This window comes from Xiphophorus hellerii, chromosome 15 (assembly GCF_003331165.1).
Source record: "Xiphophorus hellerii strain 12219 chromosome 15, Xiphophorus_hellerii-4.1, whole genome shotgun sequence".
In the NCBI taxonomy this organism is placed as follows: Eukaryota; Metazoa; Chordata; class Actinopteri; order Cyprinodontiformes; family Poeciliidae; genus Xiphophorus; species Xiphophorus hellerii.
The window spans coordinates 24,285,905-24,313,725 of NC_045686.1; the positions used below are offsets into that span (position 1 = coordinate 24,285,905).

Here is a 27,821-nt window from a genome sequence, read left to right on the forward strand (position 1 = left end):
CTTTTATTTTAGTCCTCTCTTCCATGCCTTCTATCAGTTCTTCATTTGCCAGATGCCTTTAGTAAAGACATAGGTTAAAGACAAAGGCATAACCACTTTTAAATTGTTAGTATTTCACCATTTTTGATATGAAACAAAAAGAATGGAGACTACAATGAACCTCTGATATTCACGGGAGTTAGGGACTAAAGCAATCTATAAATAGTTGAACTCAACAAATATATGCATCTGGCTTTTAACACTCTATTTTAATGGTTCAAACACCAGTATGCACAATATGCACATATACAGTATGTCTACCATAAAAGCTAACATCTACAGTCTTGCATATCTCCAAGGCAAAAGAGTGATGTTCCTGGGTTGGCTGCTTTGCAATCACCGACCAAGAGTGTGCCAAATAGCATTGCATCTACTTAATTGTAAAAGTCTAAATTTACTTTCACTTGCACAATACACAATGAGGTGACACAATACACAACAACTGGCCAGAAAAATGTTCACATGTACTTTTAATTTAATATTTTTAACAACACAATTATGATACACAATGCATGTTCCCATTGAAACAGACAAATGTTGCTGATCTTAATCTATTTAACTTAATTTGACAGGAATCATTAGAGGACAACATTATTTTACCTACTGTGGCCTTTTGCAGCATGGCTTGGTGAATTTGGGAAAAGAAACGCCTGTGGGACATGACAATAGGCTACATCATTAAATTAAAACTACAAGATCAGGTTGTGAAAGCTATGATGAATTTAGATCTTTCTAGGCTCCCTGATAGCAGTTAGTGGCACTAAATACATGTGTGATTATTCCAAGATTGAGAATGGGTTAAACCCATTTTTACACTGTGTCAAAAACAGTCTTATTATCAAGACCTCTGTTGTAAGGAAGCATACAAAAAGTACATCTCACTTTAACAACATATCCCGCCTTAGAACAGCTGTCCTAAAAGCTGTCCAGTTGAATCTGAATAAGCCAGGCTAATTCTAACTCTGCAACAGGACAGATTAACCTCTGCTGAAAACCAAAGGATGCTACAGGCTAACAGGTTAGCCTAAGGTAATATTAAATTAAAGACTGAAAACTAGTGGATAATATTTAAACCATTTGACCATGGTGTTATGGCACCTGAACTGAACATGCTATTTGGGTCAAAGCAATAACAAAAAACTGGTTTTTCTTTGTCATCTTAAATCTGCTTTATCTTGATTCAAAAGTTTACATTTAAAGTTTATCTTAACACTATGAATGTCTGTGAGGGTGGTCTTAAAAACAACCGTTTGTAGGTACAGGGCCTTGCAAGCACACTCATTTTCACATTTTGTCATGTTACAACCCAACTTCAGTGTGTTTTGTTGGGATTGTATGTGATAGACCAACACAACGTTTTACTGCATAAAGAAAATCAAACACTCTTCTCAATTTTTATTTACAACTAAAATCTGAAAACTGTGTTGTGCGTGTGTATTCAGCTCTGCAGGGTCAGTGCTTTATAGAACCATCCATCCATCCATCCATCCATCCATTTTCTTCCGCTTATCCGGGGTCGGGTAGCAGCTTCAGAAGGGAGGCCCAGACTTCCCTCTCCCCAGCCACTTGTTCCAGTTCCTCTGGGGGAATCCCCCCCCCCCCCGGAGAGCTTTATAGAACAAAGCCCTCAAACTAAATGTCTTTTCTTTGAAAAAGAAAAAGATACAAATGTTTGGACTCAGAATGTCTTTGAATAATAATTTTTAAATCTTGTCACAGGTTTTCAGTTGGATTGGAATCTGGATTTGTTGTTTGTGTCAGATCGAGTGGATGCTCACACTCCTCTTGTTCTGCTAGAGGATCCATCCTATAAAAGGAAGGTTCTGCTCCCCACTGTCAGAACATGCATGCTCACTCTGAGGGATTGCTGCAAAATATTGTTTTTATTGTAAAGTGAATTGAGAAATTTATTGTGAATCAGGATAATATACATAAACTGAAATTACATTTTATTTTTCCAACACGTTTCTTGTGATTTTGAGGTAATTTTCATTGTCCCACGTCGAATTTGATAGAGAATCTGTGGAGGGAGTTAAATAGGGTAATGGCAAGGAGACCTTCCGAATTGAAATACGCTGTTCTTGATTATTTATGTGGTTAATCAAATTTGTTGTTTATGAATATTTAATTTGTCATATTTTTTTCACCAATGCTCTCCTTGTGCTTCCATAGATCAGAGCGAGTGAGTGTCCCCATAGCCGCCATAGTGTTTCATATAGCTTGTATTTGTTTGGACTTTGAATTCAGGTCAACTACTAGAAGAAATGACCAAAATAAAAGCAAGTTTTTGAAAATATATGCTGTCATTTGCAATTTCTTTTACAAAATACAAAATTGATTCAAATCAGAAATTGTATTTGATATAAAAACATGACAGATTTAATTTTTTTTAGTCTGAGCTAAAAAAAAAAAACTGCTAAAACTCCAGTGAAAATGTCCAAAGAGCTAGTCAGCAATTTGAACAAGGGTTTAACGGTTGCCAAATATTTTTCTACTGAAAAGCAAAAATAATTTTCAGTATGCTACTTTTTAATTACATTGAAATAAAAACAAATAACTTATTTACTTCAAGTGATAATCCGACGTCCACCTTATTCCCTGTTCTAAATCTGCCAGGAAGGCATATCAGTAGTTGTGATCTTACCCACAGTGCTTTGCATTCAGACTGTCACGACTTTCAGATCAGTGCTATCTGACTGGAGAAAGAATGCTTCACAATTACTGCAGCATAATACGCTATGCTGCAAATCATATGCAACATACTGCTGGGTGGATAATCAAGTGTTTAATATCAGGGAGTCTAACTGAACTTCTGATGGCTTTCATTCAATGACTTCTTTCTTGCATCTGTTTCATAGAGGTCAGATCTGACCTTAGTTGACAACTAATGGATGCGAGATTCTCCCGCCTGATTTCTGGATCTTTGCAGTTTCTCCAGATCTACCAGGGCTGCTCCTCTGACCAATGCTTGGTATAGGTGAATGTTCAGGTCTTGGTAGTCTTGGTAGGACGGCAGTTGGGTCGTCCTCTCTCCGTATTCAGATGATAGATTGAACAGAGATTTGAGATGTTTAAAGTCTAGGTTCTTGTTTTGGAACCTAATTCTGCTTTAGACTCCACTAGTGCTTTCTCCCTGACTAGTCTGCTGTGTCCATTGGGCCTCATAATGCTGTTTGTTCTCAGATCTCTATAAGGGTCGTTATGCATAATTAGTTCCACTTTAATCTGTTCAGGGGTTTAAAAAGAATTCTGATTACAGATGCACTCCAACATTTTCAGATTTCACTCATTTCACAGGTTGGAACATGACAAAATCTAAAAGAGTTCAAGAAGTTATGCTTCTCTAACTCTTACTTTGCAAGTAATTGTGAACACACTGCATGAAAATGTTCTTTTTTTAGGAGGAGAAACACAGACAGACATGTAAACTGACTTGAAAACATCAAACTATTGTGTTGCATTTTACACACATAGAGCAAACTTACAGTACATCAAGTATTATTTGGTCACAATATACTTGTATTAAACTAAACAAAGTGCTGTTCATACCTTGTGAGATCTTTTTTGAAATCTTTTTTTGTATGAAAGACAAATTTCATGGCCAGTTAAATGTTCTTCCAGTGACCTGGTAAAACTTCTGATTAAACGGGTGGAAGAACTTCTGCAGCTTAGTCACTACAGACGGGTCCACCTCAGGATGGATGCGGCCCTTGCTGCCGGCCAGGCACTTGTTGAAGATGATGTTGAATCGCAGACAGTAAAATCCCCTGGTGGCGTTAAAGTACAGGTTATACTGACTAATCCTGGAGGGGAGGTTCAGGAAGCGCTCGACCAGCTGCAGCTCCGGCAGCGGGTCCGTAATGAGCCGATCCCCGTCCACTATGTGGAACTGCTCCACAGGGAAATACTTGAGCCAGCGCTCCAGGTGTTTTGTGTAGATGCTGGTGCGGACGGCTTTGTATTTGGTGTTCACTTCACACGTGTTGGCGTCAATGGCTAGATTTTCAAACTTGTGGTAAGTCTTGTTCTTGCGCTCCTTGCCCTCAAGCACTTGGGTGTAGTCGGACACGGCTCTGGTGGTGGGCTCTCGGACGATAATCAGCAGCTTGATGGAAGAGTTCATCTTGAAGATGCGCTCGGGAACCTCCTCTGTGATGAAGTAGGCAGGGCTCTTCTCAATGGTGATCTGGTGAGGGAGGGATAAGGGCATTTTACCCCTGTACCAGTCAATGCCACGGGCGTAGTTTTTGTCGTTGTCGAAGAAGTGAATCTCCTGCGAAGCCTTGACCACGGCTGGGTGCAGGTTGAGCATTTCCAGCAGGGCGCGGGTGCCCCCCTTGCGAACGCCGATGATGATGGCCCGAGGCAGCTGCTGGACCAGGTTGTGCAGGCGGATTTGCTCTTTGGAGGCATTGCCCTTGCGTAGTTCGTGGAGCAGCCCGCGTTTAAACTGCAGCGTACGAAGAGGGATTTGCTCCGGCTCAGATGGGTGAAATCTGCTCTCAATGGGGCAAATGGGTTGTAACCTGAAAAACAAAAATATATACATTCAACAGAACAATTATTTTCATTCCACACCATTCTCAAATAAGCTTAAGATACATATATGATGCAATTTCATTATTTTAACTCTTTGGCTTCAGGCAGTGCATCACTCACTGAGGACTAGCTTGATGCCAATGATGTTGGAAAGAATGCTTCACAATCTGGTAACATAATATGCTGCATGCTATACTCAGCGAACAATTGATTAAATGACAGAGTGACTTAAGCCAGGAGTCTTTGCTTTTCATATGTGCTGACGTGTTACAGAAACAGCTCTGAAATGACACCAGAGATAATAATGTATTCCATCGAGTATTTGTCAGCAAGATAATGACATGAGTTAATCTATGTATTTATAAGTTGAAGCTAGTCATTGGGAATCCTTAGCATGAAGTTTTGACTCCCGCTGCTCTAGGAATGGAGACGTATTGCTCTACTTCCTGTTGTTGCTGTTGCACTTCATGGATTTGCTGGTGTTTGATACTTTCTTGATTCCATATATTTTCTGCCCTGAGACTTGACTGAGTAATTCTAACACATACAGTAAGTAGTCTATATTAAAACACGTTTTCTGTTGCTACACCTTGCTGTTTGCGAACCTTTTGTTACACATGCTTTTTTATTTTTGGCATGGCAAGGGCTTAGTTAAATTTGCACTAGCTTAGCATTAGAGCCACTATGGTTGCTCCTCCTGTTTCGCCTGCTGTCTCTATATCTCTGTTGGATGTTATTTTGCTGCTTCCTTTAGTGATAATGGTATGTGTGATAAAGGTGGCATTTGTAGCTTTGGAAGTGAGGATGTCAGAATTGGAAGCCCGGTTCTGCGCTGTTGAAAAACCAGCAGTTAGCCGAGACTTAAAGCCTTGATTTAAAGGAACTCAGTCTTTCTGAATTTTTGCACTTTTCCAGACATTTGTTCAGTGAAAACTGCATGCTGCTTCTCCATGTTTGGTTCAGACCAGAACCGGAAGACCTGGAAACTCAGGTCTTCCTGTTCTGGTCTGGAATGCTGATAACAGGCCTTTCATGTATTTTGGTGTAATGACATTCAGTTAAATATAAACTAACAGAAGTAATTTAAAGTCTTATTTCGGAGCTACAGTGAGGAAGAACTTTTTAAGACTTGACTTGGTTTTCCAAAAATACATGTCAACTAACTTGCCTTTTACATAAAACTTGTTTACGCAGAACTTATGTAGAAAATGCTTCAGCTGAAGGCCTGTTGGTCGGCTGCCAATATTTGAAGGTGTTAGAGAAAATCATTCTTAACTACTAGACCTTCATGTTCTTTCTGCTTCTGCCTTGGGGAAGTGTTGCTGTAAACTGGGTCTCAGAGGAAGTATTTTCTCTCTCGAAGTACAGAATAAATTCTTTCCCATTAAGACAGCTTACAGAACCCGTCCCGTGGAGAGCTACGGTAGATTTAAGACATTACAAGATGCCCTTAAGTCTGTGATGCATGTTTCTGATGTCACAGTGATAACTCACCTATCCAAAGTCCCAACCCTGGCCACAAGATAGAGGACACTTCCGATCACGAGGCTGCCCAGAACGAAGAGCTTCTGTCTCAGCAGTGCCTGCTGTTTGAATAGCATGGCCCTCCATCAATCTTCAGGACTGCGTCTTCAGCCTGCAGAGAGGCGAGCACATGAACCACTAATCAGCAGGGAAAGAGAGACAGCCTAATGATTATTAACACTCACTCAGTCAAGTTTTACAAGTGATTAAGCCACACTTGCCCGCGCCCGCAATACACTGCAGCGCCATTAGATCATCATTAGAGATGATCAGAGGAAATGCACCACCACCACTTTGCTTGCATCAATTTATTTATTTTGGACAAGCCGAGAATCAAATTTAATCTGATGTACGGCATCACTGTGTAAAACTGTGACCTTGCTCCAATTCAGGAAGAAAAAAGAAGGCTGTCGGACTAATTTACATAGATTAAAACAGGAACATAAGGGGAATATTACACCTATTTAATGAATAAACGACTTTATGCAGTTTGGTTTTGAAAATGAATGTTGACACAGAGTTGCAAAGAGGGTTGAAAAAGTACAAATGTAAGTGAAATGTGGGAGTATTTTAAATTTAACTGGAAGTTGAAAGAAACCGTTTCATATCTAAACATCAATATAAACATTTTATTTTGTCAAAGGTAGTGATCCACTATTCATGTTGTATTTCCAAGTCAAACAATATATCTTATGAAATACATTTAAGCTATAATATCAAAACACACCTCATTTTATCCAGCAGACATCTTTTAGCCAAAATATATATTTTTCCAACTACTTCCAATAACCCTATTATAGTCCAAATCATGGGATTGGACTCCAGGATTATTCCTGTTTCATGCAATGAATTCCCTTTGACCTGCAAAAGACTCATTCTCCGCTAAATATTAGGTGGTGTTCACTGTGTTGTTAATATTATGTTAACATTTAACCTCAAGTATGTCTTTAAAATTAGCCTTCATAGGACTGCCCTCGTTTCCCTTCTAAATCTCACAAATCATCTGAAAAACGTTTTGATTTAGACTGTAATTTGGCAGATTTACCAACAGAGGGCACCAAATCCCTTCAACCCAATGGGATTTGGGTTGAAGGGATTTGTAAACTGGGTCTCAGAGGAAGTATAAAAAGAATAATTAATCTTTTAATTATTGTCGAAGGACATAATTAAAAGATGTCCTTCGACAACTCATTCTGTATCATCTTAGTAACAAGTATACATGCATAAATCAAAACAGAGAGTGACACGAGTCACAGAACTATTAAAAAGCATGATGCTCTCTAATTCGACTAAAGACTAAATTAGATAACTCTGTCCAAAATAGAGCACAAGTGCAGGGAACGTTTGTCTGCTGAGACTGGAAACATTTTTAATTTATTCCCCATTGTGGAAATGAGCCTCTGTGACTTCATCAGAGTGTCTGAAGAAAAGCACAAGAATAAAGTCAGTAGTCAAAGTCCATCTGTACGCTTGTTTGCTTTAATAATAATAATAATAAAATGCTTTCTGTTTCATCTTGACTTGCTTGAATAAGTCAATAAACCAACCAGATGTGATGTAAAATACAGTAGTTTCCCAGAAAAAACGGGAGACTTGGCAGGTATGGGGATAACACAGGAATGATGACGGCCCGTGGAATTAATAATGAACATGTTTTGAGAGGAATAATTGTGAATTTCAATAGAAAACATAATAAGTAAGGAACAACAAATATAACAGTTAGAAAACAGCTATTGAAACCATTTATGTTTAAAAATTACTAGACACATCTTCAGTAAATACTATCTCAGGGAGTTGCATCCAAAATGTGGAAACGTTCAACATAGGAAATGATTGCAAGCATGTTAGGGTTGTGTAGCTAAAGGTTGCTGTTAGTTATTACTTCAAGTGAACTTATTGCACTACAACTCTGTTAAAGTATCCATGCTTTTTTATGTTAAATTAGTTTGTATTTTACATCTGTATGGTAAACTTATTGTCAGTAAATTGGTTTTCATAGAGTTAAGAATAAATCATGTATTTTATGTCATTTGCTGGTACTGGTGCGGTTTGTAATTGAAAGAAAAAAACAGTTTTTAATTTTATGTATTGTCACATATTCAGTTGGATCTATATATAGGCTAGTCTGTTTCAGCTCTGGCTATTTACATAATGTCGTTTCAGCTGGAAGGTGAGTTCTGCCCAGACTCCAACAATCACCCTTTCCTTTAACTTTAACCAGATTATCTGTGGAGGCTGAGGAAAAACATTATTTTTTTCCATTTCACAATTATTCCTTCCTTGTTTTGGTCTCATGTAAAAACTCTTTGATTGAGGTTTTAAGGAACATGGAGAACTTCAGTGGTATGAATGCAGGGTGCAGTGAAGTGTTCCAGAATCGGACTCTGGATTTATCGCCAGTCTAAGAACTGTTAGGTTACACAAGCTTCCTTAAAAGCAACAGCATAGTCAAAGTCATTTATAATGGCAAAATATTGAATTGCTATAAATGCTGTGAAAGAATTCTAGCTTGACAAAGAGTTTGAGCAGCAAGTAGTACATCGCCCTATTGAATAGAATGCGCCACGTTCTTCATGACTCATTTATAACCCACATGATACACACACACGTAACCCCCCCCCCCCCCACACACACACACCCCTACACACTCACAAATGAGTGTTTTGCCCTGACAAGGAGCTGCAACTAGAACAGCTGTTCCTGCCAGGGAGCACCAGAAGGTGCCCAGAGAGAATTATCAATTATAAAGCGTTTTATTTTCATTAACTATGCATTTTCCACAACCTCTTTTGAGGATATTTTTTACAATCACACAGGGAAAAGGAAAGTTCTGACAATCTTTACAACCAATGGTGAGGAGCAAGCAAAGAGTAAGCAGAAAGTATTTTTCCATCAATCAATCAAATAATTTTATTTATAAAGCATCCTTCATGCTAAAACCAGCTCAAAGTGCTCTACAGATCAATTAAAACAAACAAAACCTAACAATTACCCACCACAACCCCACATGCAAACTAAGCAGAAATGATTCAATTCAGGAAATGCTGTGTATGTATGTATTCATTCATTTTCTAATGATAATTAATCCTGTTGAGGGGAGCACTTTATCCTAGAACAGCACAGAGACACAGTGGATTTTATGCACACACTCAAACTTAAAGTGAAACTAACAGCTATGAACTCATAAAATACAACAGGCCGTTGTAGATAGAAAAAAGAAAAGAGGATTCAATTCTCTAAATCTCAATTTTTTTTCTTTTGGAAAATTTGAATATTTTCTAAAAAAAAACTTGATTAATCTCAGAATTTTTTTAGAAACAACTCGGAAGTTTCGAAAATTACACATTTTTGTCTTTTCAAAGTCAGATATTTTCTCGTTTTTTAAATCATGAGATTAATCTAAGAAATTTCTGGAAGTTTTTTTGACGGAAATTTGCGGAAATACATCATTGTAATAACCCCAGCCCCAGACAAAAAAAATTAAAATAATTCCTTCATAGTCATCAGGAAAAAGAAGGTCTTGCCAACTTATTCATAACTACCTTGTTGCTATATTTAGCAACTTTCCAAATTCCTGTAGCAAGTTTTTTTTTTTTGTCCAAAAAACAACTAGTGACAAATGAGTCTGGGAGGAAAGCGGAGTAACCTGCAGAAGGCCCATTCACTCAGAGAACATGGGAATTAAACACAGTTTTGACCTAATTTTATTATGAAAAAAGATTATTCTTAGAAATTTAAACAACTTACATACAAAATATGAGATGGTGATACAACTTTATTTAAACAGCACAACTGTAGGATGTGAATCTGTCTCCCAATGCTGTCCAGGAAGAAGAAATCACCTGGTCTTGAAACTGTCTCAATTTTACAAGAACATTACCTACAAGACCTAGCAGATGACCAGAAGTGCCGTTTCATTAGTCAGACCGTGTGTTAGCGTCAGATGGTAGAAATGTTATCCACAGACGTAATGAATGGGAGCTGCTGGTGACACGTCTGATAAAAACACTCTACAGGGTTCATAAGGGAGGTAGAGTCTCCAAGACTCCTGGAAGCAGGAGTAACAAATAACTAGAAGGGAGACCAGACAGACATATAAGGTGTCAGTCTAGTATTGTGAGACTCACTATATTCTTTCCCAGAACATTTTTCCCATTTTTCCCCTGGCTGTCTTTCTTTCTGAGCATTGCCACTGTTAGCTCGCAATCAGGGCTGAACTGTAACTCCTCCCACTGCAGTCATGGTGACCAAGGTCCCACTCAGAGGCTGACAGTGGGAGAAAGAAGCTTTCATTCTGGAATTCAAAGCTGTGATTTGACAGTATACTGCTACACTTTATAACTCTTTATATTCTAAACACTCTAACGATGGACTGAACATGGACAGGAGAGAGAGTCTCCAGCTGGACTGCCTCTAAACCAGCCTGGGCTTCTCATCCAGGTTCTGGCATCTCTCTTTAGGCTTTTAGCTTTAGGCTAAAAAGGGTCATTAGCATCAGACCACAATGACAGGCTGTTCCTGTTTGGAACAAGTGCATCCAGGCTCAGTTAGTCCAACTGGGCACAACTTGTTAGCTCAGTGTGTGCTGGTTAGTCCATAATTATTGTCCATCCTTGTGTTTTGACACAAATGGATAGCGAGACACAAAAGGGGCAGTATTGTGTGCTTTCCAGGCACATAGTGCCATTTTATAACACAATCAAGTAACTGTGTTACCTTCAGTTGTTATAGAAATGCTGTATATATCAAATATGATTTTAAAGAAATCTGACTTTGCAATTTAACGCCTTGAAATTGGACCTCTGTCTCTTTAAAAAACTCCAGTTCTTTCTGAAACGCAGCCTTCAGGAAGTCATCACAACATGGCTGCTCTGTCAGAAGTAGCTCATATGATGAGCTCTGCTGTTCCACCAGGTGTTTGCTAACTGCTTCTGGCTAGTCTGAAGGAACTGAGTGGGGGAGTTGACAGGGAGTGCTGCTCTGTGAGGTAGAAACTTGAAGACAACATTTTTTAAAGACTGGGTCAAAAACACACCAGAGTAATTTGTGACTTCTTTCTCCAAGGAGGAGGTGTGTGAAAGTTGTCTTTAAAAAAAGACTTTTCCATAAAATATTTCCTAAATTTATGTGTTGATATTTATTTCCAGTAATTTCAGGGGTTTTTTTTACCTGTAACATAATCTGTTCTCTGATTTGCTGTATGTGTTCAAAAATGTGATACTAGGTCAGAACTGTGTCTTTATCACAACTTTGGCGCAAATGAGGCAGAGAAAAAAAATCCCACTTTAGTTGGTGCTTAGAAAGCATTGACTGATGAGTAGTTAAGATTTAAATTTAAACTGCTGTCTGGCATTTTTATAATAACTGAGGCAATGAAAATGATTGCTGTTTGCAAACAAAATTACTATTTTAATTAGTTTTTAAAAACTGGAACATGGAGTTTAAAGTCTTCATTAATTAAAGTGTCAATTTATGGTGAGGATGCATTCAAGCGCTTGGTGAGTCCCACATTATGCAATGCAAGCAGTGTGTCCTCTGCTGAAGAAGCCCAGATCAGCAGTGCTAGAAATAGACAACTAGAACAGAGATCTCATTAGTCTTTTCCATGATGCCCTATGTGGTAATACTAAAGTATTACTGCTGTAGGAAAAGCAGGAGACCTCCGCCCTCATGCTGCTCGTCTCACCACAAACTGGAGAATTACTCCTGTGAACAGCAGCAGCAGTAGCAGCTGGCTGGTGTGACAGAACAACTATCATGGGGACGAAAGCCATGCGGTGCAGATATCTATCATTTTAAAGGATTGCCTTTTCCTTTCCTTCACTTAATTCATCAAACTTCTGCTGATTTATTGACCCATTTTCAGCAAACGTTCAGTGAGTTGTTGCTTTCATGGCAAAAAAATATTCAAGCAGATGCCAAGGAACGTCAGCACCTACTGTATTACTTTAAATGTTTCATTTGAAAGCTTCAAAACTTTACTTGAAAGGAGATACAGCCCTACTGACTTATTTCTCATTCAATTCTTTTCCATGCAGACCCAGTAAAAATATTTAATATTAGATTTCAAAAACAAAAATTGTCAAATTTTTCTTCATTTTTTATTTTTTTTGCTATCTGCTAAAAAGACTGAAGTGTTCAAGGTTGATGGTGAAGCATCTAAATAAAGTGATTCTGACTCTGTAACAATGAAAAATACAAAACAAAAACTATACATTTTGTAGGGCAGAGACTACAAACAGCAGTCGCCATGGTGACCTTCACACAGACTCTAGATGTTAGCCAGTGACAGAACTGGCTCACACTGCTAAGACCGTCTGCTAAGACCAAGATCTGCCTCTGATGTGAAAATGAATCTCCAAAGCTCTTTGGAAACAGCCGACACAAACAGAACTCAACCCATGAGAGAAGTCAGATACTCATTCCTTTGTGTTGCTGATCTGTGTCCATGCAGAAGGGAGAAGTTAAGGCAATTTGTTATGATGTCAGACAGATAAGAATGATGTCACACTTTCTTTATATCGGGCCAATAATTATCATGCACCCGTTGATGAATTTGTCATGATCTGCTGTACAGTTTCATGGAGTACAGGAAGCAGAATGTATTTGAATATCTCAGAGATCTTTTAATTTAAATGACGTAAAATCCAGAAAACTCCATTCTCTGTCAGGACCGCTCAGTAAAGAAGACCCAGGATGAAGAGCTTGGCTTCATAGTGGAGGAGAAAGAGTGAACACAAACAGCAGAAAACACTTCTCCAAGATGTTCGGATAAACAAGATGTTCAAAAAGATATTATTCGAGGAGCAGCTGCTCACAGCTCCTGTATCTGCAGGTGCTGAATGTTAGCAGACCTGAGTTTGCTTGTGCTCCTAATTCAGAAAATAGACACAAACACAGATCTGCTCCTGAAATAGCTTCACACAGCTATCAGTGTCTCTCTGGACTGGAACAGCTGGTCTACATTTAAATTAAGCATTATGCATCCACTTAGTGGAACGCCGACAAATATGTAAGTAAATCAGAATAAGAGCTAATTGATAATTCAGCTTTCTGATGCAGGTGTAGGGAGCAATCCATGTAAAAGTCACAGCACAGTGCTTCTCCAGGGCTGGAGACTCCTGATGTGAACGCAAAGGAAGAGAAAGGCAACCTGCCGCATTGCTGCCATGGTCTTTGGGATTTTGGTTATTCTTTAATTAGCATATTTAGTTCATTTTTAAGACCAACATACTCTGCAGGAACAGAGAAATGTGTTTGTTTACCTTAGCTGGCTAGAGCAAGAACAAAACCTCTGATCTGTGCATCTGTAATCGATAGATTTAACTGAATGAATTTTATAAGATAAAAAGGAGATTCGAAAGTAAATACATAAAGCTTTATTCATTTATGAGAGACAATGGGATAAGAAACAATTATCAAAGAGAAATGTAACTTGATTGTATTATTAAATATGCATAGTGTGGTTCACACAAATATAACTAGGATGCAGAATATCTGGGAAAACAAATACACTTGTATGCTCTTTGGCCGTTCATCCACTCAAAGATTCCATTTTATATTACTAAAAACTATTATTTATTAAAAACTTTGGCCAAAGTGGAGATTTGATAAAACTCCATATTTGTGTTTGCACATGAGAAAACAGAGATTTATGGTGCCACACATTACAGTCACAATAATGCACCAATAGTAAGCAGTGTGGATATACTGTATATAAAGCAAGTAAATTTCCACATGATTCCCAAACACCATCGCCTTGTGTTTTAGTAACTTTACTAAGGCACTTGACTTAATGCAGTGTTTCTCAATTATTTTCTGTCATGCCCCCCCTGGGGATCATAATTGTTTTCACAGAGTTTTGCTCTGCACTGCCCCCTATGGGTTTGGAGCGTTTAAAACAACACTACAGGACAGATTTGTGCAGGTTCATGTGGATGAAAATGTTTCTGAAACCGACCTTGTGTGTATATTATGTTTTCAACAGATGAGGCGGAAATATTCATTTTTATAAAAACCCAGCTGTTTGTGGACAAGGCCTTGAATTCTGCATTCAAGAATTCTCTTGTTCCTGTAGCAGTGGTTCCTAAAGTGTGGGGCGCGCTCCCTGCGGGGGGCGTAGTGCCATTGCAGGGGGGTCGCGGGAAGCAGTATGGAGAAAAAAAACTGTTACACAAAAGTGTTTCACTGTCAAGATGGTTTGTAGTTTGTTTTGTTTCAACCTGAAGTGTGAAATAAGCTTCAGTGGAGTTTGAAAACAAAATATGTGTATAGGTTTATGTCTGGTTGAACGATGTGTGTGCCCAGTTGATTTTTTTTTTCGAGGGGAATTTATTGTAATCCATAGGGGGGCCCAGAAAATCTTTGGGAAGCCAAACACATGACCTGGTTTGAAGTAGGCGCTTTGACCTGCTCTGGACAGTCACACATCAGATCTAATCCATTTCTGACAGCAGATCTGACTTCCTCCACCATGAGGCTGATATGATTGTGTGCTTCATGCCACATCTTCACTGTACACTGTCAAAACTAACAGGATTAAGTATGAAGGCCTGTTTTTAACTTTCGAGTTAAGTGCACTAATAGGATTTGTTAGAGGACATGTGAAAAGCATGATGCAGAGTGTGTTTGCGTGAGTGCGTGTGTGTGTTACAGGAGACCGCTTTAACATCTGAGAGAACCCTGAACATCAGGTAAAAACACCTGGAAGCAAAGAGAACTCCACAGAGGACAGAGGAGGCTCGGCGGCCTGACCAGCCGTCCAGATCTCTGCTGGGGCCTGGCTCTGGCCTTCCAGACAGACAGGCAGCGTTACTGGGCCTCCAGGCGCCACCTGTCATGTCTGTGCTCCATTCCCAGAACTCTCTGCCACAGCCTGTCTCTGTGGGGTTTGTTCGGTTACCCTGACATGCTGTCCAACGCTTTCTGCTCCTCGTGTTGGGGTGAGATGGAGGAAAAGGTTTTTCTGAATTCTTCCTGCAGCTGAAATCATCTCTGAAGCCTGATGTACAGAGCAGGACAGGCTCAGCATGCAGCAGCAGCTGCATTTCCATTACAAATCAGCACAAAACTTTGTGTACATTCTGCTAATGTAAAAAAATAAATAAATTCTTTCTATGATTCCAATAAATAAGTAATTGAATTAAAATCACACGTGAATAAATCATTGAAAATCATGGTATTGACGGATGCAAGGAGTTATAGTGGTATATTTTCATAATTCAGTCATGGTGCTAGCGCTCATAATCTATCAGTCAATCAGAGGAGACGTCGGGATCTTATTCAGTCATTAGAGCTACAAGCCCCGCCTACTTGGGAGCGTCTCCGTATGCGGCATTTTGGGGAAATTACAGCCAGCAATTTTACTGGAGAACTTCATGAAAAACTCAACTTTGGCTGAACTGTCTGGAGCCAGTTGCACGCTAGGGGCCAGCAGTATGTTACCACTTTATACTCATGATGCGGAAAAAACGTTTACAGTTTAGTTCTGTGAAATACACAAATTTTGATATGGCTGAAAAACCACCTCAGCCCGGGGCAAAAACCTTTTATTGAAAAACGTGACTTATTTCAAAACTGGCCTGTGTCTATCAGCAAATTTATTTTTGTAATTCCAACTTCTGAAATTTTAAGCACCCAATTAAGATAAAGATGGAATGCTGAATACATCACTTAATGTGATACATTAGAAAACCTTATTTATTTTCTCTTGCATCTGAAGCCATTAGTTTCAAAGTCAATAAATTGAGCAGACATTAGGAAACCAATGGGGAAACCGAAAGGCCATTTTCAGAGGCACAGTTGGTTTGACAGATGGGGACACACCCTTCTTTGACAAGTTTCCTCATGTGAAAGTGCCACAGAAACAATTTTTGCCACTTCAGATGTTTGAATTCTTCAGTTATCGGATCAGCTCTCCTCCACTCTGCTGTCAAAGAACTGCAACGCTGCTCTCAACCTCAGAGGGAACAGAAAATCGTTGTGCAGCAGATGGCGTGCCCCCTGCAGAGCGCTGAGCTCTCTGTTGTGCGTCTGTCTGGATTCAAGTGACAAGATGACAAAACTGTAGACACAAAACAGGACAAATCCACAGAAAAAAACTGCCACAAGATTTTTGAAGCAACCAGCTACTAAAGCTGCTTCAGATATATCTAGTGAAGCTAGCTATGTGACTGTCACTTCAATCAAATTTAAGAAGAAAATATGGATTGTTAGAAAATATTTGAGGTTTTATATTGGAAATTAATGAACTTGGACTATAATCCAGAAAATCTTTTCCATTAACACTGCGATAAAATTTCAAAGTCAACTTTGTTGAACTTTCCATCATGTCATAATGTCAAAAACAAACCTGGAGTGTTGCTTTGATCTTTTCATGCTTGATTGAAAAATCCCTGAGTTTCCCGTAGCAACCATTTAACTGTGTGAAACACCTGGGTAGGAGTGATGGAAATGTACTTTTCACAGAGTCGGTTCTTTCGGCTCCCAAACGGATCTTTATTTATTGTCAACTGCAGCCTCATATAATCATTTTGCAGTCACTGTTCCCTGCAAGAGAAGCTTTTTATTTCTTTAATTTTATGTACTCTGTTATGAAAGCACACATTCTTACTTTTGTAAAGCATTTTAATCAGAATTTTAATTAACAAAAGCAAATGAAGAAATCACTGCAAACAAATCCACCAAACAGACCTATAATAATATTTTTTTATTATGTAATATCCTTAATCTCCAGCCAAATGCTACTTCTCTTACAGGTTTTCCAACAAACTCTCCTCCACACCACACCCTATTAGGATGGACCCACCTGACTGTCCCCCTCTATGATTTCACATAATGACTTGATCTCACAAGCTCACATGTGATTGGCCACAAGGTTGCCATACTAATCAAAGCAAATTTCTGCTGTGAGCAGAGAGCTTGTACTGAGTGAGAACTGAGCAGCAAAAGGTAAAAAATGTGGTGGGGCAGTTTCCTCTCTCTCTCTTTGTTTCTCTCTCTCTCTCCTTCTCGTCTTCTCTCTGTCCACCTCTCATGTGGTGTGCTGCTCGTAGCCCTGCCCCTTATGTTGAAGCAAGGCTCTCGTTGTGCTTCAACATAAGCTGAAACTCTAAAAGCTGAAACGTTTGCGACTGGCCCATCTCTACTGGGTAGACCATAATTGGACCTGCTGCTACTTCTTTGGTATGGTTGAGTGCCTTTAGTTAATTTTAGTTGTATATATTGTTATTATTATTATTGTGTGTTTGTTTATTTTATTTATTGTATATATTTGACTTTTTGCACGGGAGTTGCAATAGAAATTTCGTTGAATCCTGTTCAATGACAATAAATGCTATCTATCTATCTATCTATCTAGACCTAGGCCTGCCTTCCAGGCCGGGCTAAGCTTGCAGTTTCCAAACTTCCCACTTCCGCCTCCTCCCCCCCCCACCCCTCTCCCTCTCATCTCCTTCAGACTGGCTAGAAGCAATTAAACACCTGCTGGAACTGTGCATCTACTGAACTACCTTTCAGAGCAACGCTAGTAAGAACGTTGTTAAAGGGTTAATAGAGGAACTATGTTGTGATGATTTCCTGAAGGCAGAGTTTCAGAAAGAGCAGGAGTTTCTTAAGACCCAATTTGAAGTCATTTTTGACATATACAGCCTTATTATAACAATCTAAGATAATATAGTTACTTAATTGTGCTATAAAATGACACTATGTCTGGAAAACACATCAAACTGCTCACTGGAAGTACTAGAGACATGCCAAATGGCCTTTCTACCTATGCAGTCTAGAGATGGGCCAACTGGCCTGAAGGATTTTATCTAGCAGGTGCTTTTGTTCTGTAAATAAGGCCATTACCTTATAAGTACCCTGGTAATGGCCTCAACGCATCTCACAGTTGCACAATTGTTCCTTAGACTTCGACTTCGACTTAGACTGACTTTGTTGTCATTTTGCATGCACAGGGTGCATACAGAACGAAATTTCGTTGCATACGGCTCAGGACAATGTTTGAGGTTCCAATGTTGTGAGTAAAATAAAATACAGTATAAAATATGAATATAAATCTAAATATAAAATATAAAGTGCAGGACTGACAGTAAAATAGAAGTTATTTAGCTCTGTACATGTGCAAGGTATAAAGTGGAGACCAGTTTTTGAGTGCAGTCCAGTTAAGAGTTCAGCAGTCTGATGGCAAGTGGGAAAAAGCTGTTTCAGAACCAGGTGGACCTGCACCGGATGCTGCGGAACCTCTTTCCAGAGGGCAGCAGGGAGAACAGTCCATGGTGGGGGTGTGAGGGGTCACTGATGATGTTTCGGCCTCAGGACACGCATCCTGCATCGATGGTTGACCTGACACTTCGCCCTTTTGCCTGAGCTGGGTGTGGAAGGTTGTTGCCGAAGCAGTTTCTCCTTGTGTGCCTTCTTCTCACTCACATGAGAGTTACCCAACTCTTTTGCAAGCTCAACCAGGAAGTCCACCCGTCTCTCCTGCACCCCAATGCATGCCTGATAAAGCGCATGTGCATTCAGTGCTGCCATGTCAATCATGTTTGCCAGGTTTGCTGACCAGCTGTCACATAGTGATGGAACCTTGGTCACCCCCCGCAAGATTATGACTGAAATAAATGCCATTAGTTCTTGTGAACTAAATAGGTGAAGCAGTCACCTATTTATCCTCCACAGCACAAAAGGCTGCATGCAAATTTGCATGTGCAAAGTCTCCCAGATCTCTTTTGCTTACACTTTTTGCATGATTTTTTTGAGGTGGATCAACACAATTAATTTGGTTAGTTTATTTCTAAACTGTCATTTTAAACCCACTTAGCTTTATTTAAAAGAAAAACATTACTAATTTCTTTTAGAAAAACCTTTGCATATTTCTTGAAATAGATTGTATGTTTTGCAAACTCTATGTACATTTGGCAAAATGACCTGGATAATGCAGCACAACATCATGGATCAGCTGCAAAAGGTCACATCTCTCCAAAAACACTTCATGTATGCTTCAAAACTAAACTGAAGAGCATTACCCACAGGAGATCTGATCTCCTGTAGGTATCATAGATACCCACCCCCAACATGGACTATTCACACTCCTACCTTCTGGCCTGACGGTCAACGGCCACATTTACAATTGAAGAAGGGATGCTAATTTGAGCCATCAGAGTCGTCAGTTTGGACTCAGGGCCTTTTGGCTCTGTTTCAGTAAGTCTGGGGAGAGGTCGAAAACCCAGTACTCCCAGTAAGGCATAAAAAAAGGTAGGAAATTTTTTTTGTAAAAATAATTTTTTATTTTTTTATTTATTTTTATGTGATCAATTGTAATTTTGTCCAAATACAAAGTTGTTATTTGAAAAATACATCAGTAGTATTGTTCCTTAGGGGTTATCTGATGTCACAATATTTTTTTTACTTGCAAGAGTCGTCTACAGTAGAAGGAGGGACCGGGTCGGTTCTCATGCTTTTTTGTCTGTCGGCCATATTGTATTTAACAAAAATAATTTCTTGCATTTGCAGCTGATGGCCAGTAGTTGATGGTATATTTTATGATGCATTAGTGTCCACTTCAGTGGTCTGTGTGCATTTATAACATAAAAATCCACAGGAAGCACAAGAAAATGGCTTTTAGATAGCTGTCCACTGTAGTGACCACTATGCATGAAAGGGTTAAAAAAAAAAACGTATTTATTGTTATATAACAGAATATAAAAAATGCAATTATTATTATTACATTCTTCTAATTATTATTAAAAGTAATTATTTTGATGATGCATATCCAGTTGTTATTTACAGTTGTCAGTATCATTATTATTATTATTATTAATTATTATTATCCGTAGATTTTCTTGTCTTTTTATGAGTTAATTTATAACCATTTTGTCCATTTAATATAATTTATTTGTTGCCTCTATAGCATAATATATTTAACAGGCACATGAATATTATAACATGGTTTTAATGTTAACAGATGTTGGAAGGTATGATGTAGTAGAGATTCTGTTTCAAACTGAGTTTATACACCTGTGGAAAAAATTTAAAGTTTCTCTGATTTTACTCTTTATGTAAAATCCATACATGAACATTTATGGATCAGTAAAATGATCCATAAATGAACATTTATGGATCATTTTATGATGTTTTATGTTCAGTAAAATGAACATTTGAGTAATGTTAATTTTACTCAAACTATATGTTTGAGTAAAATGAACATTGTTCTTTTGTTCTGTGAATTACTGACAACATGTCTCTTAATTTTGTTTGTGAACGTATGTAAATAAGCAGTTAGATTTAGAAAACTGCATGAACGATTATCTTCTCATGGGTCTTAGCCCTGCTGGGGGCTCAGCACCCCTAAAGGTCAGATCCTAGAATCGCCCCTGCTCCCAACCACAACCCTCCGGGTCTCACTGTCATTGCCCACATGAGCGTTGAAACCCACCAGCAGAACAAGAAAGTCTCTAGGAGGGACACTCTCCAGCACCCCTCCAACAACTCAAAAAAAGTTGGCCAATATGAACTGCTGTCTGTCACATAAGTACAAACAACAGTCAGAACCCGTCCCCCCAGTAGGTGGAATGAAGCTACCCTCTTCACTGGAGTAAACCCCAACATACAGGCAGAAAAGGTGGGAGGCAAAAAGTATGCCCACTCCTTCTCTGCGCTTCTCACCATGGTCAACTCAGCAAAGCCTGATCCAAAGTCCCCAAGTTCCGCTTCCTCAGTGGATATGCGATGGTGGGATTGAGGAAGTCTTCGAAGTACTCTGTCTGATCCAAGGTTCTCCATGACCTCTGTGAACTTCTCCCATGCCCGAGTTATGGCCTCAATGAGCACCCGAGCTTCATGTGTCATGTTCTGTGTTTTCTGTGTGTTAATTTCGAGTTTTCGGTGTCTCTGTGTCTCCGTGTTGTCCTGTTCTCCCCTCGATTACTCACAGGTGTTTCTCGTTCCCTAATTACCCTGTGCGTATTTAGTGTCACCTGTGTCTCTGCCGGGTCCTCGTCTAATGTGTTCCGAGTCCTTCGTGTTCGCCATTCGTTTTAACGGTTGCTACCGGCGTCGAGCCCTGGCTTCTGCTCGGCCGTGCTGCCGGTTGGTTGGACTGTGTTTTCGTTATTAAAATCATTTATTCATCTTACCTGGGTCTACAGCGTCTGCCTCACCACCTCTCACCACCAATTCTTGACATCATGCTGCTTGGACTGCCTGGACCCATCAGCTTCTTCCAGGGATCCACAGTCCAAAACCACCCGATAGGCCTCTATCTTCAGCTTGACAGCATCCCTCCCTTCTGGTGCCCTCGAGTTGATTTTAGCGTTGCGTTGCCCATAATAAATGAACTGAAAATGTTGTGACCACACTGTTCTCCAGTGTACCTAAGAACAAGGATCTTTTGCAAGATCTTTGGACATCTCCCTGCCTTCTTGACAATGGAGGCAGGGACATGTCCCACTCTGTGTGGGCCATGTTCCACCCACTTCCTCCAAAATGTGTCTAAAGCACTATCTTTGTTGTTGGTCAGTTGTCACTTTGAGCCCTGCACTGTATTCATCCTGTCCTTCTGTGGCTTTTTCGTAGATGTAGATAAACCCATTGCTGCAAACATCAGCTCCACAGTCGATATTCTCCAGTGATACCCGCTCATCCTCCGCCTTAAACACCAGTTCTCCACACACCAGATATGTGTAAAAGTTACTGGTGTCAGAAGTAGTTTCCTGTCTCCAGCAAATGACGGAGGACAGATGATATAACTGAGTTCCATTTTTTACAGGAACGTCAAGGACTGGGTCAGGTATCACAGGATGTCTGATATCGTCTGGACTGTCTGGCCATGGCAGTATCAGGGTCATCACATCAGTTTCATTAAAAAAGCAATCCCTCTTTTTGTTGGACTTGCAGGTGTCGCAACTTTCTGACATTCCACTCCAATAATTCTCCAGAAGAGTTGATGTGGTGTCATTTTGTTGTTCCTTTGGCAGAGGAATGACAGGACCAAGGTTGCGAATAATTCGTGAACACTTCTGACATTGTTCACAGTAGTCAGTTGTATACAGCTTAGAGTTTGTGTAGATGTCACACTGGGCCAGATAGTGCAACATGTAAAACAAAAGGACTCCTGGCTTGTCCTGATGTTTTACATCCTTAATCTTCAGAGTTTCAACGAGTTCATTCTGAACAGCAAAGATTTCATGTGGAGGAAAGTCTCTTCCTGGATGGTACATTGCTGTAAAGAAACACCTCGCAAACAATGGTGTCTCTGCAAAAAGTTCCGAAATCTCCTCAGGATACTGAGCCACAAACCTTCTGACAATAGTCAAGTTCATGGTGCTTTGTGTTGTGGCATTCATCCAGCTGTTAAAAAAGGAGTTGGAGAATTTGCAAAAGTACATTCCTGGGTAAATATTTACATCCATGACGTCTAAATCATCGGTGTCATTCTGATTTCCATCTTCTGAGTTTTCTTCGTCAGAAGACGATTCCTCTGATGAAGAAAACTTATACACTTCTCCAAAATCTGTCCACATATCCTCTGCATTTGGACTTCCAGAACAAACTTCCTCATCCTTAGTGGAAGCATCAACGTCCTTAGCGTAAATGCTATCGTAATGGTCAGGGTCAATTTCAATGTCATCTATAGAGCTTTCTTCATCTGAAGACCATTCTTCTGATGAAGAATACTCAGAGACTTCATCAATATGTGACACAACATTTGCAGCATTTCTGCTTCCAGAGTCAACTTCCTTAGGTGAATCATCCATATCTTTAGTGTCCAGGTTCTCAAAATGGTCTGTGTAATTTTTAATTTCACCCATTGAGTTTGCATCAACTGAAGCGGTTTCTTCTGTTGATGGATTTTCAAAGAGTTTTTCAAAATTCATCAGACTTTCCTTGCTGTCACAGCTTTCTTTCATAGCCATTTGTTCAACAAAATCGTCAAAGTATTCTGGGGTGTCATCAATGTTAATTTCTGTGTCCCCAGAGTAGACTTCAAATTCCAGCTCCATTTTGATATCAGGAAGACAGACGCTTTCCAAAGCAGCAGTGTCTCCAGATGTCTTGACTGTCAAATGCGTATTGATGGTAACTTCCTCAACTTTAGAGGAAGAATCAATGTCCTTCTGATCTTCAGGAAAAATGTCAAAACCCAAGTACTTTCCTGTCTTATCCTCTTTGAATTCTCCTGAAATTCCATCGTCTTTTACATTGTCTTCGGCGACAATGTCAAAACCAGAGTACTTAAATCCTTCATCTTCAGATGAGCTCTCTGCTGAGGCATCACTGTGTTTCACATTGTCTTCGGCAATAATGTCAAAACCAGAGTACTCAAATCCTTCATCTTCAGATGAGCTCTCTGCTGAAACACCACGGTGTTTTACACAGTCTTCAAAGAAATCTTCAAATCCAAAGTACTTATGTCGTTCATCTTCAGATGAGCTCTCTGCTGAAACATCACTTTGTTTTACATTGTCTTCGGCGACAATGTCAAAATCAAGGTGTTTTGTACTTTCGTCAGATGAGCTCTCTGCTGAAATGTCTTCATCTTTTGTCCGATATCCCAGCAACTTTTCTACTCCCTTCGTGACAAGAAACCCAAGGCCCCAACCGATAGTTAAAATCATTTTGACTGCAGTTGAAATGGTTTCTAAAATCACTGTCCGAAATCGTCTCTCTATCAAAGTGTTGTACCTCCAACGACGTTGAAAAGCAAACTGAGAATTCTTGTATTCCAAATGATAATAATCATTTGAACCTTTATGACATCATCAATGAGAACATAGATGATATGATGATGTCAAATGACCTGTGTCAGGTTCTTGTTTGTTTTAGTTGCTATGGAAACACCAGGAGTTACGTATGTATGAGATAAGACTACTGTCAATTAAAAATGCATGCGTAGACATCTAAATTTGTGAATTTAAGTCAATAAATGCATACATTTAAGTTTTGTATTTATTGACTTAAATTCACAAGGTGTTTGTCCTGTCTGTCTCTGTGTTGCCCTGCGACAGACTGACGACCTCCAGGGTGAACCCCTGGAAAGGGTTTTCTCTCGCCTCTCACCTTAAAAGTTAGCTGGAGATAGGCACCAGCACCCTCATGACCCCACTAGGGAAATCTCAATTAAATCTGTGTTCTCCAAAAAAGTTACTCATAAATATGCTAATTACCATGGACTTATTCAATTTGTAGTCCACCTGTATGTATGTCCAGATAAAGTGTTTCACACAAGTGGAGGAAAAGCACAAAGTATCAAGTTCTACAGACAAGATGCTTGGTGTTGCACAATCTGCAGCTCAGCATCAAGAAGAGGAAGCAGCTCAGTGTAAGAGACTAAAGGGAGGAGAAAACATCTTCTTAAGAATCAAGAGAAGATGAGCTGGCCACATCACACAAACATTAACAAAACACAAAGGCAGAAGCTGTTTTTCTTCAGCAGCTATTATTTTTTGTCATTGATTCAAAGCTGCTGACCAGAAGCTGGTGCATCATTCAGTGTTGCAACACGCTGCATCATAGCCTGTGCCACTTCCATGCCTATGAAATGAATATTTCCACTTCCAATGACTGGTAAAACTGTTTTTATTCAGCCACTGTTTTATGTGTTGAAATTAATTGTTTCTTTTCACATTAAATTATGAACACTGTTGACAGTGATGTAGTTAGAGATGCAGTTTATTATTTTAATAACTAAATCGTTGAAGTTCAGTCTGTCTATAAAGTCAATATATTTAAATGTGTTGAGCAGTTAGCAGCTGCTTGGTTGCCTGTCAGGCTGACTTGTCTCTCTAAGTTCTCCTTAGGTGTGAGTGTGTGTGTGTGTTAGGATGGCCCTTAGCGGGAGGCTGAAATAGGAGTCTGGAGGCAGGGGTAGTGCAACCAACCAGGTGTTTTAATCTCCAACATTTAACAAAGATGACATTCCTGCTTACATGGTCATGAGGTGTCGCAGCACCCGCACCTATTACTCCTATCATGTGGCCAACATGCAGGCTTTGTAATCCTGGGCGGCACCAATTAACACACTTCCCAAAAGACAGGGTAGAACAAACCACATATACACCAAACAACTTAACAAAACAACCAATCTTCAACACATAAATAACACACATTCTTCATGGTTACATACTCATTTACTATCTAAAACTACCCTCCTATAAATATTAATTTATTTATCACGTCTAAAATGCCTCAGGCTTTGTTCCCCCTCTTCCATCTGCACTTGGTCTCTTCCAGAATCTTTATCATTTACACATAATTAAAGTGTTATCCTGACCAGTAATGAAGACCTTCATTACATTTCCTCCCCCCTCTCCATAAGCTCCCAGTACCTTAACTTTCAGGAATCCTGGATAAACAGTCAGCTGCAGTGTTGGTTTTTCCAGCCTTATAACATACAGTGAAGTTATACGGTTGCAGAGCAAGGTACCATCCAGCAATCCGTGCATTTGCATCTTTCATCCTATGCAACCACTGGAGGGCCCGGTGGTCTGTTTCCAGGACGAAATGCCGTCCCAGCAGGTAGTATCTCAAGGAGTCGATGGCCCACTTCATCGCTAGACATTCCTTCTCCACCGTCGAATATCTGGTTTCTCTGTCCAGAAGCCTGCGGCTCAGAAACACCACCGGCTTCAGCTCTCCATCCACTTCCTGCAACAAAACTGCCCCAAGACCCACTCCCGAAGCATCTGTCTGCAATGTAAAAGACTTTTCAAAATCAGGAGTATGCAAAACAGAGTCTGTACAGATTGCATTTTTAAGATCTTCAAAAGCTTTGCTGCATTCCTCAGTCCATTGAATTTTATTTGGAGACTTACTCTTTGTCAAGTTATGTAACATAACTGAACGTTCAGCAAACCGAGGAATAAACTTCCTGTACCACCCGACCAAACCCAAGAAGCTCCTCACTTTCTTCTTTGTTGTAGGTACAGGGAAAGTACGAACCGCATCCACTTTCCCCACCTGTGGTCTAATCTTGCCAAAACCAATGATGTAGCCTAAATAGGCCACCTCTCTCTGGGCAATGGCACATTTCTGAGGGTTGATGGTCAGTCCAGCTGCTCTGATGCATCCTAACACTTGTTGTAAATGTAACATGTGGTCCTCCCATGTGTGACTGAACACCACCACATCGTCCAAGTAAGCTGCTGAAAAGCCTGAGACATCTCTCAAGACATGGTCCATAAGTCTTTGAAAAGTGGCAGGCGCTCCCTGAAGACCAAATGGCATCACTTTAAAATGATACATACCAAATGGTGTCCTGAATGCAGTCAGCTTGCGGGCCTCCGATGCCAGCGCCACCTGCCAATATCCTTTACTTAAGTCCAGTGTAGTAATGTATTGCGCTCCTCCAACTCTTTCCAACAGATCATCTATTCTGGGCATAGGATATGGATCAAACTGAGACAGAGAATTCAGGTAACGAAAGTCAATACAAAATCTCAGTGAACCGTCTTTTTTGGGTACAAGAACCACAGGGCTGCACCATTCACTGGTTGATATTTCAATGATGCCCAGTTCCAACATAAAGTTAATCTCTTTCTCCAACTCTGGCACCAACCGCTCTGGAATCCTATAGCTCTTTCGTCGAGCTGGAGAATCCTTCTTGAGACAGACATTATGTTGCACCAGGTCTGTAAAACCTGGAACCTCTGAAAAAAGTTCAGGATCCAGCAGAGCTGCAACCTCCTCCTGTTGGGCTGCCAGCAAATGAGACAGATCAATCACACAGAGCTGCGTGTCGGTGGAGGGCAAAAACTTCTCCTTCACCTCCTCATCCTGAACATCACAAATCAAAAGCTGCTGCCCTGATCTCTGACGCACCTGAAATTCTTTCAGTAAGTTCACATGAAATGTCTGATGTTTTTTCACTCTGTCAGGCATAAACAGTTCATACGTGACCTTACCCACTTGTCGCGTCACTTCATATGGGCCATGCCATTTGGTAAGCAGCTTGTTATCTGAGGTTGGTAGCAGCAACAGGACCTGCTGTCCCGGTTTCAGGACCCTCTCTTTGGATTTCTGGTCATACCATTTTTTCTGGTTCTGTTGTGCCGTCTGCATGCTCTCCTGTGCCAGAGCTGTCATTTCCTCCAACCTCTGTCGCATCTTGACCACATATGCCACGATGTTCTCCTCCGCTGATTCGGGACGTTCCCAGTAGTCCTTCAGGAGGTCCAATGGTCCTCTCACTTGGCGTCCATAGAGCAGTTCAAACGGTGAAAATCCAGTCGAAGCCTGCGGGATCTCTCTGTAGGCAAACAGCAAATAGGGCAACCACTGGTCCCAATCTGCTCCTGTAGTAGAAACAAACTTGCGCAGCATGTTCTTTAAAGTCTGGTTGTATCTCTCAACAAGCCCGTCCGTTTGAGGATGATAGGGGGTGGTCTTAATGCCCTTCACTCCTAACAACTTGTAGACTTGTTGTAACAGCTTAGACATAAAGTTTGTGCCACAGTCTGTCAAAACCTCTTTCGGTATCCCTACTCTGGAGAACAGTTGTATCAGGCAGTTGGCAACGTTTCTGGCTTTCACACACCTCAGGGGAAAAACTTCAGGATAGCGAGTTGCATAATCGCATATAACCAGGATGTACTTGTTACCCGCTGAACTTCTCTCTAAGGGACCAACTACATCCATCCCTATCCTCTCAAAAGGAGTACCAATAATTGGTAGGGGCTGAAGATGGGCCTGAGAAATCTTCTTCCCTGAAGTAAGTTGACATG

General features: G+C 40.1%; 1 protein-coding gene across 1 annotated transcript in view; it reads right to left on the reverse strand.

Moving 5' to 3' along the window:
• Window positions 1-496: 496 nt before the first annotated feature.
• Window positions 497-27,821, reverse strand: part of LOC116734321 (heparan sulfate glucosamine 3-O-sulfotransferase 5) — a 41,233-nt gene continuing 13,908 nt past the window's right edge. The window contains exons 2-3 of the mRNA XM_032585642.1: window positions 6,073-6,214; window positions 497-4,565 (exon numbers count right to left, since the gene is read on the reverse strand). Of these exons, the coding sequence (XP_032441533.1) occupies window positions 3,635-4,565; window positions 6,073-6,179 (1,038 nt within the window). The 5' untranslated portion in view covers window positions 6,180-6,214 and the 3' untranslated portion in view covers window positions 497-3,634. The remainder of the gene's footprint in view (window positions 4,566-6,072; window positions 6,215-27,821) is intronic.